This window comes from Oreochromis aureus, linkage group 1 (genome assembly GCF_013358895.1).
Source record: "Oreochromis aureus strain Israel breed Guangdong linkage group 1, ZZ_aureus, whole genome shotgun sequence".
In the NCBI taxonomy this organism is placed as follows: Eukaryota; Metazoa; Chordata; class Actinopteri; order Cichliformes; family Cichlidae; genus Oreochromis; species Oreochromis aureus.
The window spans coordinates 7,192,945-7,207,411 of NC_052942.1; the positions used below are offsets into that span (position 1 = coordinate 7,192,945).

The 14,467-nt window shown below is 41.2% G+C and overlaps 2 protein-coding genes across 3 annotated transcripts; both read left to right on the top strand.

Annotated features, from left to right (window-relative positions):
* Positions 1-6: 6 nt before the first annotated feature.
* aph1b (APH1B gamma secretase subunit) lies at positions 7-7,980 on the top strand. The gene is made up of 6 exons (XM_039601212.1): positions 7-285; positions 1,204-1,374; positions 1,764-1,837; positions 3,615-3,737; positions 4,427-4,554; positions 6,281-7,980. Exons 1-6 carry the CDS (start codon positions 173-175, stop codon positions 6,446-6,448), a joined length of 777 nt encoding a protein of 258 aa, XP_039457146.1. The 5' UTR covers positions 7-172; the 3' UTR covers positions 6,449-7,980.
* A 1,897-nt stretch (positions 7,981-9,877) lies between these two features.
* Positions 9,878-11,228, top strand: LOC120440031 (gamma-secretase subunit Aph-1b-like). 2 transcript variants are annotated; one of them, XR_005612929.1, is made up of 3 exons: positions 9,878-9,999; positions 10,214-10,255; positions 10,371-11,228. XR_005612929.1 is itself a non-coding variant. In XM_039611606.1 (2 exons), exons 1-2 carry the CDS (start codon positions 9,883-9,885, stop codon positions 10,476-10,478), a joined length of 225 nt encoding a protein of 74 aa, XP_039467540.1. In that variant the 5' UTR covers positions 9,878-9,882; the 3' UTR covers positions 10,479-11,228. The 2 variants fall into 2 exon arrangements, 1 of the variants encoding a protein (XP_039467540.1); XM_039611606.1 differs by lacking the exon at positions 10,214-10,255.
* Positions 11,229-14,467: the final 3,239 nt, after the last annotated feature.

Below are 14,467 nucleotides of genomic sequence, written 5' to 3' on the forward strand. Positions count from 1 at the left end.
GGTCACGTGAGAATATGCGACGTCACGAAAACCCTGTGATACACTGGTTGTGGAAGTAAATCAGTAGTAGCAACAGAGGGCTGCTTTTTTGGTAATATTTCCAGATAAATATCTGTAAATAGAACAAAACCAACCGCTTTAAGTCGCTGAATTGCCCTCCCTCAGAGCCAAAATGACAGCGGCGGTGTTTTTCGGCTGCACCTTTATCGCCTTCGGCCCAGCCATCGCGTTGTTCCTGTTTACCATTGCCCGGGAGCCGCTGAGAGTCATTTTTCTCATAGCAGGGTGAGAGTTAAACATTCACTGGTCATAGCGGACGGCAGTTGACTTAAATATATAATAATTTGGTAATTACAGATGCTACTGCCACGTTATATTGAATAAATCCCAACCTTTAGACAGTGTTAGCTTACTAGCTAACCGATCGCTTCGTTTGTTAGCTGAGGTGCTACCATTAGCTTCTGTTTTCTGGTATTGTGGTCTTACACTTAGCTGGTGTTTTCTTTAGCCATACGTCACCAAATTCCGATTTACACAGCTTCATAAATACACCGACCTCGGTTATACGCAGACGACAGACAGTTTTAAAGGCCCAGCAATGCCTGATATTAGCCCCCCAATATAGAAAGAGCTAGCTTAATGAGAGCCTGAGGGCTTTTCTTAGTTTTGTTTCTTATGGTTCCTGCAGAGAATACATATTGGAGGCAAGTAGTTAGCTAGCATTATGGCGGATTGGCTTTTGAAATAATTCATTGCTATTGTAGTGGTATAGGGTTCAGATACGGTCTTGACCCACATAAGTGAGATATAAGCTTGTGATCATAATTGTGGTTGTTGATTGATAACATACATCTTACCTGTTAATTTGTAAAAGTGTCGTGACGTTACGTTTGTGTTCGTTGACATTTAGTCTCCTTGTTATGGTCAATTAATTCTTACTATTTGAAGTAAAAGTAACTAAATAGTCGTCTGGTATCTCAAGATAATCCTGATTATGTTATCACTTCGGTGCTGCTCCTCAGTTCCTCCTCAGTCTGAACCCTCCCTTTAAGCCAACTTTCATCTAATTGGCTGACCCTCGCAAATAGAACTGTTGAAAAACAAATGAGTCGGGCTCACAGCAATGCTGGAATTGCTGTGAGCCCAGAAGCTTTGAGATAGCAGTGTGGGTAATATCTGTTTTCTTTGTTCTCATTCTTTCAGGGCATTTTTCTGGCTGGTGTCACTGCTGCTCTCCTCCCTGGTGTGGTTCATCTCGGTTCAGATCAGTAATAAGGAGAGCGCAGCTCAGCAGAAAGGCCTGCTCATCTTTGGCGTGGTGCTGTCTGTGCTCTTGCAGGAAACCTTCCGCTTTGCTTACTACAAGCTGCTAAAGTAAGTGGCTGCCACCATCTTTAACCGTGTTATATTTTATATAGTGTGACTCCAGAGAACTGTTTGTTACTAGAAGAGTTGAACGCCCATACCTCAACTTTTTCAACATGTATTCACTATTCATTATTTATTTAACTAACAAATATTAAAGCATGACCTCTGAATTCTGCACTGTATTGTTGTTTTCCCTTGATGAGTGTCTGTCTCAGTTTCACACTCTTCAGTGTGAACTTGTGAAATTTTCATTTTCATTTTCATCTCAGATTATCTTCCACTAAATGACATACTTTCATAACTGACATATTTTCTATTCATGTTCTGTAGCACACAGTGAGACTCAGAACCAAAACTCTGTGTGTGTGTGTGTGTGTGTGTGTGTTTTCCTGCAGAAAAGCTAATGAAGGCCTCCTCACTCTCAGCCAGGAGGAGACCATGCCCATCTCCATCCGACAGCTGGCCTATGGTACACTTAGTCTGCACATCATCTTCTGTGCTTCATATCACCTACTGGTAGCATATTCATTCACCCAAGATTCTGCCAGAAGACAGAACATTGAGCACCTGTTACCTCTTTACAACTTTGTCATTGTTTGTTTTTGGTTTTGGAACCTCAAACTCACTTTTGTACTATTCTGTAAAAACGTTTTTTAAAAATATACAAGAAACATTACCATGAAAATGGAAAATGCACTGTATGGACAAAAGCACTGGACCACATGCACATTATAGCTATTGGAACTGCTCAGCCATGTAGACCCATACCATGAAGTCAATGCTAGTGGTGTTAATGGGGAGGATTGGAACTCTGCAATGTCACTTAGTGTTGATCATGTAATATCTATAGGGAAATTTCACAAACAGACTAGTTGCAGTGATCATATCCTATTACGTTACTACACTCTAGTTCGGTGAGATCTTTAGAGTGACCCAGTGTTTCACAAACATTTGTAAAGCGAGACTTCGTGGGAAGATGCTTGATTTTACAAACCTGTATTCAGAGATTAAGAGGTGTGGATTGAAAACTTTGGCCATATATCATATGAGCACAAACTGTGGAATTGCTCATTCTTCCCCACTAGGCTCTAACAAAAGATGCTATCAAGTAGCATCAATAAATTTCTGAAGAAATTGTTAAAAATGAACATCCAGCACACTTTGGACATGATCTCTTATTTGCAGGTTGTTTAAAGTTGCTTACGGTTTACAGTAAACAGTATTTTTCTGTACAGTGGTCCCTCGCTATAATGCGGTTCACTTTTCGCGGCCTCGCTGTTTCGCGGATTTTTTTGGGTGTAATTTTGCATGCTTTTTTTTTTTTTTTTAAACAGCGCACTGTGTTTTGCGTCCGGATCAGCTGTAGACCACTGGCAATCAATCTCCTCCGTACCGTGTCTCCTGTACAGTACAGCGCATTGTGTTTTGCGTCCGGATCAGCTGTAGACCATTGGCAATCAATCTCCTCCGTACCGTGTCTCCTGTACAGTACAGAAAGTGTTCAGCTTGTCAAATTTACATAAATCTTCGATCGCTTGCAGTGTGACTCTGAAGTGCTGTAAGGTATGTTTGTAAGTTTTCCCTCCAACAAACACAACAATGTTGACGAAACGTTTTGCACCGTCAAAGTCACCTGCGGTAGCACCCAAAAGGCAGAGAAAGATGCTAACCATCGCACAAAAAGTTGGACTTCTGGACATGCTAAGGGAAGATAGAAGTTACCATATTTTTCGGACCATAAGGCACACCGAATTATAAGGCACATTAAGCGAAACAAAACAGATAAGTCAAACTTCTTGCTTCCTCTACTTCCGTACCATTGATTCATTAATGTTGAATTCTCTGGCAGCTGCTGTATTCTCATGTTCTGGACCTGAAAACAGGGTTTGATCTTTGTTTTCATTCTACAATACTGGACTTATTTTTCTATGAAGATTTGAACTTTGAGGGTGTTTAAACAAGAGAGAAAAGTGTTAAAATGTTCATACCTGTCTGAGAAAACTGTCTAAAGTGTAGAGGGAGGGGTTTTACAGCCTTAAAACAGCTATAATAGTTGTAAAAAATAAAGTTGGCTACTTCGCGGATTTTACCTATCGCGGATTATTTTTAGAACGTAACTCCCGCGATAAACGAGGGACCACTGTGCATTCTTCTTGCATAGTGGCCGAATATTGCTTTGGGATTAGCATCACATAGTACAGTCTTTCTTATGTCTCAGCTTTCTTCTCGTGCTTCCTTTATCTCAGTATCTGGTCTCGGCTTCGGCTTCATGAGTGGAGCGTTCTCTGTGGTGAACATCCTGGCTGACTCAGCAGGGCCAGGGACTGTGGGGATCCATGGAGACTCGCAGCACTACTTCCTGTCCTCAGGTAACAATTAGCATGTACTTGTTTTTTGTTTGTTTTTTTGATTGTCAAAAACTTTTACGTTTCTGCCATTGACCGAGTCCTTAGATTTGTAAAAACTTTTTCTTTCTAGTGTTCTCTTCCATTTGTTGTGTCACTTGTTTTTAAATAGACATAAGACCTAAAAACCTTTTCAGTTGCTGTTATTGACAGTATTCATGCACATTATGCTTTTAAGCTAAGCCGTACACTACAAGCTCCAGCCATGCTCACAGTGACCCAGCATTCATTTAATAGCGTAGGACCTCTTTCTTACACACACACACACACACACACACACACACACACACACACACACACACACACACACACACACACACAGAGTCATTCACCAGATGAACTACTTCCACTGGTGGAACCAGAGTCCAGACAGGGAGACTGTTTTTCTACTTTAGAGTATAAATGATTGTGTGTGTGTTTGTTTGTTTTTTTCACTTTTGAGCCAGCTGCCACAAACAAACTGTATGTATTTCAGGGTTTTGGACTTCTACCTGAAACAATACAGAGCACAGCCTAAATGTATTGTTCTATTGTGTGGTGTTATTGAACGGCATTCTGGGAAATGTTGCATTAAAACTAATCGCTGTGAAAAGTGTAACTATATTAGATTTATATGTAGAACATAATTTGCTAAAATTGCACTTCTCTTTCAGCCTTCATGACGATGGCCATCATCCTGCTTCACATGTTCTGGGGCGTTGTTTTCTTTGATGCCTGTGAGAAGCAGCGGTGGTGGGCGGTGGGAGCTGTTGTCATCAGTCACCTCTTGGTCTCCTGTCTGGTGAGTGTGGTTTGTACTAGAGATGGACCGATCCGATATTACGTATCGGTATCGGTCCGATACTGACCTAAATTACTGGATCGGATATCGGAGAGAAATAAAAAATGTAATCCGATCCATTAAATATCAAAAAAACACCTCACAAAACTTGCAACACGGCGTAACTCTCATAACCGTAGCACGTCGGAGCAGTGTGCGTCATGTGATAGAGCGGCTGTGTGTATTTGTAGCCTCGCTACCAAACCAGCATTTCATCTCCGAGGAAGTTATCCTAGAGAGAAGTAAAGCAAGTGTGTAAGTTCATCTCTGAATGTTTGTAAAGCATTCCCATGTTAAGCTTAACAACCGATATATGGAGCGACTGCCTCTCTCTCTCCCTCCCTCTCCTGCCGCTACTTCAATCGTGAAACTGATCATTGATCAGTTGATCGGCTTTTCTGTCGCGAGTCCGTCTCTCTTCTTTGTTTTTGGCCCACTTTGCACCAGAAAGAGGAAACCAGCGGCTGAACAACAGCAGCACGTTTAAACTTGATAAGCTGTTGTTAGAATTTATTTAATATTACTTTCTAGACCAGGATCCTTTTCTACGTAGCTGACGGCTGGTAACTGTGCAGGGGCGGATCTAGCAAAGTTTAGCCAGGGGGCGATAGGGCATTAACAGGAAAAGGGGCACAAAGACATACTTTTCTTTCTTATTCTCATTTAAAATGTCTAGCTTTTTAATAAATAATTATCTGAATCTTACACCCAAAGTTTTAATCTGATGTAAAATGTATAGAAGTCCATTACTGTATATAGTAACTGTTAAGTCTAATATACCCTAGTAAGCTATAGTACTTTTTCCTTTGGGAAGGTACCATCTGTGAATTCTGCAATTCTGTTGAAGAAAGATGTTGAATCTATTTAATTATTCTTGAAAAATAATTTATTTCTGTGCATTTGTTTCACCCTGCATCAAATTAAAGTTGATTACATCGATTAAGCATCATGGGGTGGGGGGTGGTTCCGTATTTTCTTTTTTTTTTTGCTGGGAGTTTGCAACCCTATTAGTTAGGTTGCTTAACCACAATAGGGATGATGGAGTAGGTTTAAGTTTATTAGATTGATCAGTGTTGCTGAAATATGAAATATTTTGGGCGCAGTGTATTTTTTACATACAGGTATAACAGAATAGCTTTAGTGTTGTTGTTTATTTAAACTTGAGTATGAACTTATACAAAATGCAGCAAGATATTAAAAAAACAGTTTTATTGATTAAAAAACACACTACATCAGATTCATATCGGTATCGGCAGATATCCAAATTTATGATATCGGTATCGGACATAAAAAAGTGGTATCATGCCATCTCTAGTTTGTACAGAATGTGGACTTGGGTCTGTGTGAAGGCAGGGGAAAACCACTAATAGAGCTCACAGTCAAATAACTATACAAGGAAAGTATTTTTATGTCTTAAATGTCTAAGTCATTTTTCTTTTTTTAATCAAACCTCTTAAGCCTCGTAAATGTTCTCTTTTTATTTTATTTTACTATAAAAATATGTTTTTTGGGGCATGCAGCGCTGCTCGGACAAACAGCCATTTAACAACATCAACTTGGCGACTCAGATTTGTAATGAAAGTCTCTCTTGCGCTTTCTTTATATGCCTGTAATTAGTTACTTTAAAGAATTGAAATCAAATACGAAACGGTGTGCGCTGATGTTTGTATCTCCTCTTCTACTGCAGACCTTCCAGAACCCCGAGTATGTCGCAAGCCTCGTTCCCACCTACGTCATCCTGTTCCTAATGGGCGTCTGGGCGTTCTACTCCGCCGGCGGCTCGCTCAGGAACCTCAAACTCTGCCTCACCTGCAAAGACAAGGACTTGCTGCTTGCCAACCACAGGCCTAGATAACGCGGCACACCTAGCAGTGTGCAGGACTCTTTATACAAAGATCACAGAGATCCCACACAATTACACACAAACACATTGGACGCAGTGAGGAAGGAGTGTTAACCTTGTTAAATATGCTGTTTGATTTAAGACTTTCATCATCTTGAGCATTAAAACATGTAAAAGGTTTTGTGGGAACAAAGATGGGAGATTGTTTTGATTCCAGTCCAGCCAGGAAAAGGTTTTTATTCAACAGTATAACATATCCATTTTGGCTAACTGTGTGCCCTTTTTGTGGTCTGTACTGTAAGAAAAAACAAACCCACAGAAGATACTTTAGATTGGGGGCTTAAAGCAGCAGCACTCTTTATACATGCTCTCAGATGCTTCAAATCTTTCCTAGTGTTTTATTATTTCTAAAGAAAATGTGTATATAATTATGCATTTTTGAATTCCCTAATGTGTAAATATTAAAATCTTTCTTCAAGATGCGATATGCTGTCTGTGGTCTGAATATGAATCTGCCTTTGATTCTAAATGCATGCAGGAGAGGAGACACGATTGCTAATTGTTTGTCTTAACCCAGTAATCTTGACGTAATAGCCCCTTGAGCAAATAGAAAGTAGAGAATCTAAATCATGCAAAATTGTTTCTTTATGTTTGTCCTCGTGTTAAATCACAATTTGATCCACTCTGAGAGGTCAGACTGAGTGTAAAGTCAAACGAGAGGCAAACATGCTGAAGAGCAACGTATTTTAACAATGACAAAAGAATGGGCTTTGAAACTTCTGATACAAAGTATGCGGATTCATCTGTCTGGTCCCAGCTTCCTTACAGGTTGTACTTCCCCCCACTTCTCTTCTAAGTGCAAAAATGCACCAGTAATATGAGCAGCTGGATGTATTTGCAATGTGATCTTTGAATGTTCACTTCTTCTTTGGCTTCCTTGTGTGTTTTGGTTGTTTTTATGAGTGCAAGGATTTAGGATAAAGAATTATTTAAAAAGATTTTGTTTTTGTACCTGATTTGGTTTTCGATCATCTTTTGTATTTGTAGATTCAGTCTGCTCTTTCTCACAAGGATGGGAAGGACATTAGAGATGTAAATTGTATCCATGTTTGCATTCGGTGCATTACTTTTCTGCCTTGTGTTGGCACTTTGCTTCATGACAAAATGTGATTTGGCATGGTCTTATAGGTGGAGATGAGCCTGTTAGCTGGTCAGTTTGTTTGGTACACCAGGCTGAAACTGATACAACAATCCTGCAATAACTCTTACCTTCGTGATGTCATGCTGTTTAATCCTACTGTAATGTAAAGAGAAGTGTTTCTTTTGTGAGCTATATCAAAGAAATGGGGAAAGAAATTATTTGTTGTGTGCTTACTTTCAGTTTTCAGTTCATATTGTTAAACACATTCAGCTCTCCCTCTGCATTAAGTTAACTTTAAATTTTTTGTTTATTTTTAGAAGGTTAAATTTCCTTTTATCACCATTGTTGGATAGGTTTTAAATGTGTACAATACTTCGATGACTAAAGGAATAATAATAAAAAATGATATTCCTGTCATTCTTTATATCAATTGATTAATTAAGCTATTGTTGTTTTTTTTTAACAGGTGTTTTTTAATTGCCCATGATTATTCACTAATGACTGTGTAAAATATATTTGAAATTGGCTGAGTAAAAACTAAAGATTTTCAGTTTACTGTCACTGCCAACTCCAAAAACCAAGCACATGTTCACACCAGGGATCTCTGCTGAAATGGGATATTTTATGACAAATTTCACCTCTTTGTTTCTTTTCTTTCACTCTACTAGAGCACCTTTACATGATTCCAATTTCCTTACTTTATCTACTGTCTGAAACAAGGATTTTGGCTCCTCCCCCTTCCTTTAACCCAGCTTTTTTTCCCTGATTGGCTACTCGTATTAAACAGACAGTTTGAACCAATGAGGCTTTTGTGATCACAGCCGGAGCTCTGACATTACACAGAGCCAAGAGCAGAAAAAAATTGTCTGAAACTAAACTTGTGCAGTTGTTTAAACCAGCGGTCCCCAACCTTTTATGAGCCACGGACCGGTTTATGTCTGACAATATTTTCATGGACCATGGATAAATACAACAAAATAAAACCAGTATCGGTATCAAAAAGAAGATTTATTCATAACACACAGGAAAAGACCCAGGCAAACCAAGTCAACTATAAAAACCCAGAAAACCATAAATTTCACACCCAAGCCTCTTGCGGCCCGGTACCAAACGACTCACGGACCGGTCCGTGGCCTGGGGGTTGGGGAGCGCTGGTTTAGACTACTTATATATACACTCATTTAAATATTTCAAACTTTGGTCCTGTTTCGCAGGAGAATCTGGTGGGAAATACCACTTGAAAACATCATACGCAGTAATTAACATTAACATGTATAATAACATCAGAGGGGAATGGAGTGTTTAACTAGCCTTGTTTGGTCAAAAATAATCTAAAAGTAATAAGAAAGACCAGACAGCTGGGATTTTCTTTTAAGTTTATACTGAAACAATAGGTCATTTCATTGGACCTTTAACGAGAAGTCTACAGGGGACAAAGCAGGCGCCAGGTTTCTGATATAGTGCATGTCTGTGCGTGTGTGAGCGAGTGAATGTGAGATGGATGAAGCAAAAAGCCTTGTTTACTTCAGATGCTTCAGTTTGCTTGTTTGTAAAGATGAGGAGGTGTTAAAGTGGGTATGTTCGTGTCATTAAAAGGACTAATCACAAAAGAAAAAGGATAAATCACCTTTAAATCACCACGTTTCACCCTAAAACATTCCTCCATTCTGCCACTCCTGCGCTCCTCAGGTCATGTTTCCATTTATGAAAGTAGACACCTCCATGCTGTGCTACACAAAGCTCACCAGGGTCTCAGAGGGCTTTGGTCAGTCAAAGGCCTTTTTTTAAAAAGTCGGACAACAGACAGACAGATTCAGGAAGCGTTTCCTCTGCTGAAAAGGCAACTTTCAAATGCAAATATGAGCCTGTGCAGCCGGTGACACCGGGGTCACCTCAACAATATCAAAAGTCTCACTCCTGAGGCTTTTGTTTCCCGCTGGATGTTCAAGGGTCAGGTGTTCAACCAAAGATGAACTACTTCCACTGCTGGAACCTGAGTCCACACAGGGAGATTGTTATTCTACTTTGGAGTATAAATTATTATTTGTGTGTGTGTGTTTTTTGTTTTTTCACTTTTGAGCCAGCTGCCACAAACAAACTGTATGTATTAAAGGGTTTTGGACTTCTACCTGAAACAATACAGAGCACAGCCTAAATGTATTGTTCTATTGTGTGGTGATATTGAAAGGCATTCTGGGAAATGTTGCATTAAAACTAATCGCCATTAAAAGTGTAACTATATTATACTTTTTATATGTAGAACATAATTTGTTAAAATTGCACTTCTCTTTCAGCCTTCATAACGATGGCCATCATCCTGCTTCACATGTTCTGGGGCGTTGTTTTCTTTGATGACTGTAAGAAGCAGTACTGGTGGGCGGTGGGAGCCATTGTCATCAGTCACCTCTTGGTCTCCTGTCTGGTGAGTGTGGTTTGTACAGAATGTGGACTTGGGTCTGTGTGAAGGCAGGGTAAAACCACTAACAGAGCTCACAGTCAAACAACTATACAAGGAAAGTATTTTTATGTCTTAAATGTCTGAGTCAATTTTCTTTTTTTAATCAAACCTCTCAAGCCTCATAAATGTTCTCTTTTTATTTTATTTACTATGTTTTCGGGGCATGCATCCTGCTCAGACAAACGACCATTCAACAACATCAACTTGGCGACTCAGATTTGTAATGAAAATCTCTCTCGCCCTCTTTTTACATGCCTACAATTAGTTACTTTAAAGAATTGAAATCAAATACTAAACAGTGTGCGCTGATGTTTATATCTCGTCTTCTACTGCAGACCTTCCAGAACCTCGTGAGCCTCGTTCCCACCTACGTCATCCTGTTCCTAATGAGAGAGGGTTTTGCTTCACAAAGCACACTTTCCAGGCAAATGTTGCTCATTTAAATGTTTTAAACCGTAACTGAACCCAGATACTACTTTCATTACAATGCAGCATTGCATATTACATATTAATGAATAAGCATATTACTTATCCATTTATCTAGTTTGCAAAGTTTGCCTTCTTACCAGCAGGTGGCAGTAGAGAAAAAAATAGGTGACTTTTCTTCTTTAAAAAACAGCTAAGTGGATTTCTTGCAAATGTGATGCAAATTGAAGACATGGTCACAGATCTAATTTTATGTTATTATATGTCATTTCCTGGATTCTGGATATGCGCATATATTTGTACATTTCTTTTCTCCAGTGGTTTATTTTTCTTGAGTGGACTATGATTTAAGGCTTCCAATTAATTATTGTCAACATTGCCCATTTACTGTTAACCTTGGTGGGTCTGATTTTATGTTGTTTATTGCATTTGGCTTCAAACTCAGACTGTGGACAAGTCTGTCTGATATCTTTTGTTTGGAGAAGTAACCCGTTTCAATGCATGCATGTCAACTGTTCCTGTCAGGGATAAAATTCCCAGTTCCTCTATGGTAACCAACCTGACTGAGTTAATCTGTGATACGAGAGTTATTATATGTACCACAAAAAAACATGTACACTGTAAAACCTTCATATATATTGACACATCACATTCAGTTGATTGTTTTAGAGTACTGTGCAAAAGTCTAGGTGCAGTGATTTACTGAAGAATGCAATAATATATGGAAATACAGTGTAAAGCAAAAAAGAAACAAATAAACAGAAGAACAGGCACAGGATTGGGGTGGCTGTGGCTCAGGTGGTAGAGCAGATCAGTTACTGATTGGAAGGTTGGTGGTTCAATCCTTAGCTTCCCCAGTCTACATGCCAAATATCCTTGGGCAAGATACTAACCCCAAGTTGCCCTCGGATGTGATCATCGAAGTATGAATGTAGGTCAGTTTGCACTTGAGTTAAGAAGTGCTTGTGTGAATGAGGCATATTGTATACAGCGCTACTCCGGGAGAGTAGAAAGCACTATATAAGCATATACATGCTTTAGTCATGTTGACATTCTGGCCTGTCTATGAAGCCATTGTGTATTTTTCTATTCGTGTATGCTTTTACCACATTGGCAATGTTTTGGGGATCATCGTCATTCTGAAAGATAAAACTGTTTATGATCAGACACTTTCCACTTGGTAATACATGGTGGATCAAAATCTGACTGTACTTTTCTGCATTTATAATTCCATCAATTTTAATAAGACCCCCAACACCTCTGGCTGCTGCGCTCAAACCACGACAAAGCCTTCAACATGTACATGTTTTACAGATGGCTATAGAGACTCACTGCTCTTTCGTGACCTCCTTTGTACATAAAATGATTCAAACCAAAAATGTCATATTTGGATTTATCACCGAACTGGCCAGTGTGTACCCTGCCTCTCATTGTAAGACAGCTCAACTCTGACAAAGTAAGTGGAAGAGGATGGATGGATGGATGTATCACCCTTTGACTGACACCATTTCTAAAAGGTAGTTGGATCAACTGAAAAGCCAGATGCACCACTCAGGTTCTGTGTCAGGTCTTTGCTGGATTCTGTCTCCCCTATTACATTCAGTTGCTGTTCATCTGCAGTACATGGTTTTTAAGGTCTGCCACTCCTTCTTCTATCCTCCACTTGTCCAGTTTAGATCTTTGGGCATCACCCTGCTTGTACAAAAATACAAACTGTATTACCTTTGGCACTTTTTGTAAATGATAAAAAGGTAGAAACAACATCATAATCAACAAGAAGAAAAATACTGGATCTGAAGTGTTTCTTCATATATATATATATATGTATATATATATATATATGTATATATATTTCTTATGCACCTTCTTTGTCGCACCTGAGGCCTTGGAAACTGCCAAGCAAATACTCACAGCCTTGGCCAGCCGCTTGAGGAGGTACACCAGAGAGATAGAAGGCAGGAGAATAAACCAGCTGTTCTCCACAGAACCAGCAAAGGTGTATGCTCAGTGGCAAGGGAACAATAAGAGAACAGCACCACCAAGGCTGGAGACGGAGCAATACTGGAAGAGCATATGGGAGAAGGACGCAACCCATAACGGCAATGCTCAGTGGCTAGTGGATCTGAGGGCAGACCTTAGCGACCTCCCTGAACAGGGTCCAGTAACCATCACAGTGGCAGATATCCAAGAAAGGGTCTCCAGTATGAAGAGTTGGACAGCACCAGGGCCTGACATGGTTCACGCCTACTGGCTGAAGAAGCTGACTGCACTCCACGAGCGTCTGGCAGCACAAATGAACCAGCTGCTAGTTAACGAGAGACACCCGGAATGACTAACCGAAGGTCGGACGGTCCTGATCCCCAAGGACCCCAAGAAGGGACCGGTCCCATCCAACTACCGACCAATAACCTGCCTCAGTACTACATGGAAGCTCCTGTCAGGCATCATATCGGCTAAGATGAACAGGCACATGGGTCAATACATGAGCGGGGCACAGAAAGGGATTGGCAAGAATACCAGAGGCGCAAAACACCAGCTAGTGGTAGACAGAACAGTCAGCTGAGACTGCAAGACCAGACTGACCAACCTGTGCAACTGCCTGGATTGATTACAAGAAGGCCTATGACTCAATGCCCCACAGCTGGATACTGGAATGCCTAGAATTGTACAAGATCAACAGGACCCTAAGAGCCTTCATCAGGAACTCAATGGGGATGTGGCGTACAACACTAGAGGCCAACTCCAAGCCCATAGCACAAGTCACCATCAAGTACGGGATCTACCAAGGAGATGCTCTGTCCCCACTGCTGTTCTGCATAGGCCTGAACCCCCTCAGTGAGATAATTGACAAGACTGGCTACGGATACCGACTACGGAACGGAGCAGTTGTCAGTCACCTCCTGTACATGGATGACATCAAGCTGTATGCCAAGAGTGAACGAGACATCGATTCACTGATCCACACTACCAGGCTATACAGCAATGACATTGGAATGTCGTTCGGACTGGAGAAGTGTAGTCGGATGGTAACAAAGAGAGGAAAGGTAGTCAGAACTGAGGGGATTGAACTACCAGAAGGCAACATTTGAGACATAGAGGACAGCTACAAGTACTTGGGGATCCCGCAGGCGAATGGGAACCATGAAGAGGCTGCTAGAAAAGCTGCAACCACCAAGTACCTGCAGAGGGTCAGGCAAGTCCTGAGGAGTCAGCTGAACGGTAAGAACAAGATCCGGGCCATCAACACCTACGCCCTGCCCGTGATCAGGTACCCTGCTGGGGTAATAGGCTGGCCAAAGGAGGAGATAGAAGCCACTGACATAAAGACAAGAAAGCTCCTTACTATGCATGGAGGGTTTCACCCCAAGTCCAGCACCCTGAGGCTGTACGCTAAGCGGAAGGAAGGGGGCCGGGGACTGGTGAGTGTCAGCACCACAGTCCAGGATGAGACAACGAACATCCAAGAATACATTGGGAAGATGGCCCCAACTGACCGCGTGCTCAGTGAATACCTCAGGCAGCAGAAACCCAAGAAAGCGGAGGGAGACGAGGAACCATCATGGAAGGACAGGCCCCTGCACGGTATGTACCACCGGCAGATAGAGGAGGTGGCTGATATCCAGAAATCCTACCAGTGGCTGGACAAAGCTGGACTGAAAGACAGCACAGAGGCACTAATCATGGCAGCACAAGAACAAGCTCTGAGTACAAGATCCGTAGAGGCTGGGGTCTATCACACCAGGCAAGACCCCAGGTGCAGGCTGTGTAAAGATGCCCCAGAGACAATCCAGCACATAACCGCAGGGTGCAAGAGGCTAGCAGGCAAGGCATACATGGAACGCCATAACCAAGTGGCCGGCATAGTGTACAGGAACATCTGTGCCGAGTATAACCTGGAAGTCCCGAGGTCAAAATGGGAGATGCCCCCAAGGGTGATGGAGAATGATCGAGCTAAGATCCTGTGGGACTTCCAGATACAGACGGACAAAATGGTGGTGGCTAACCA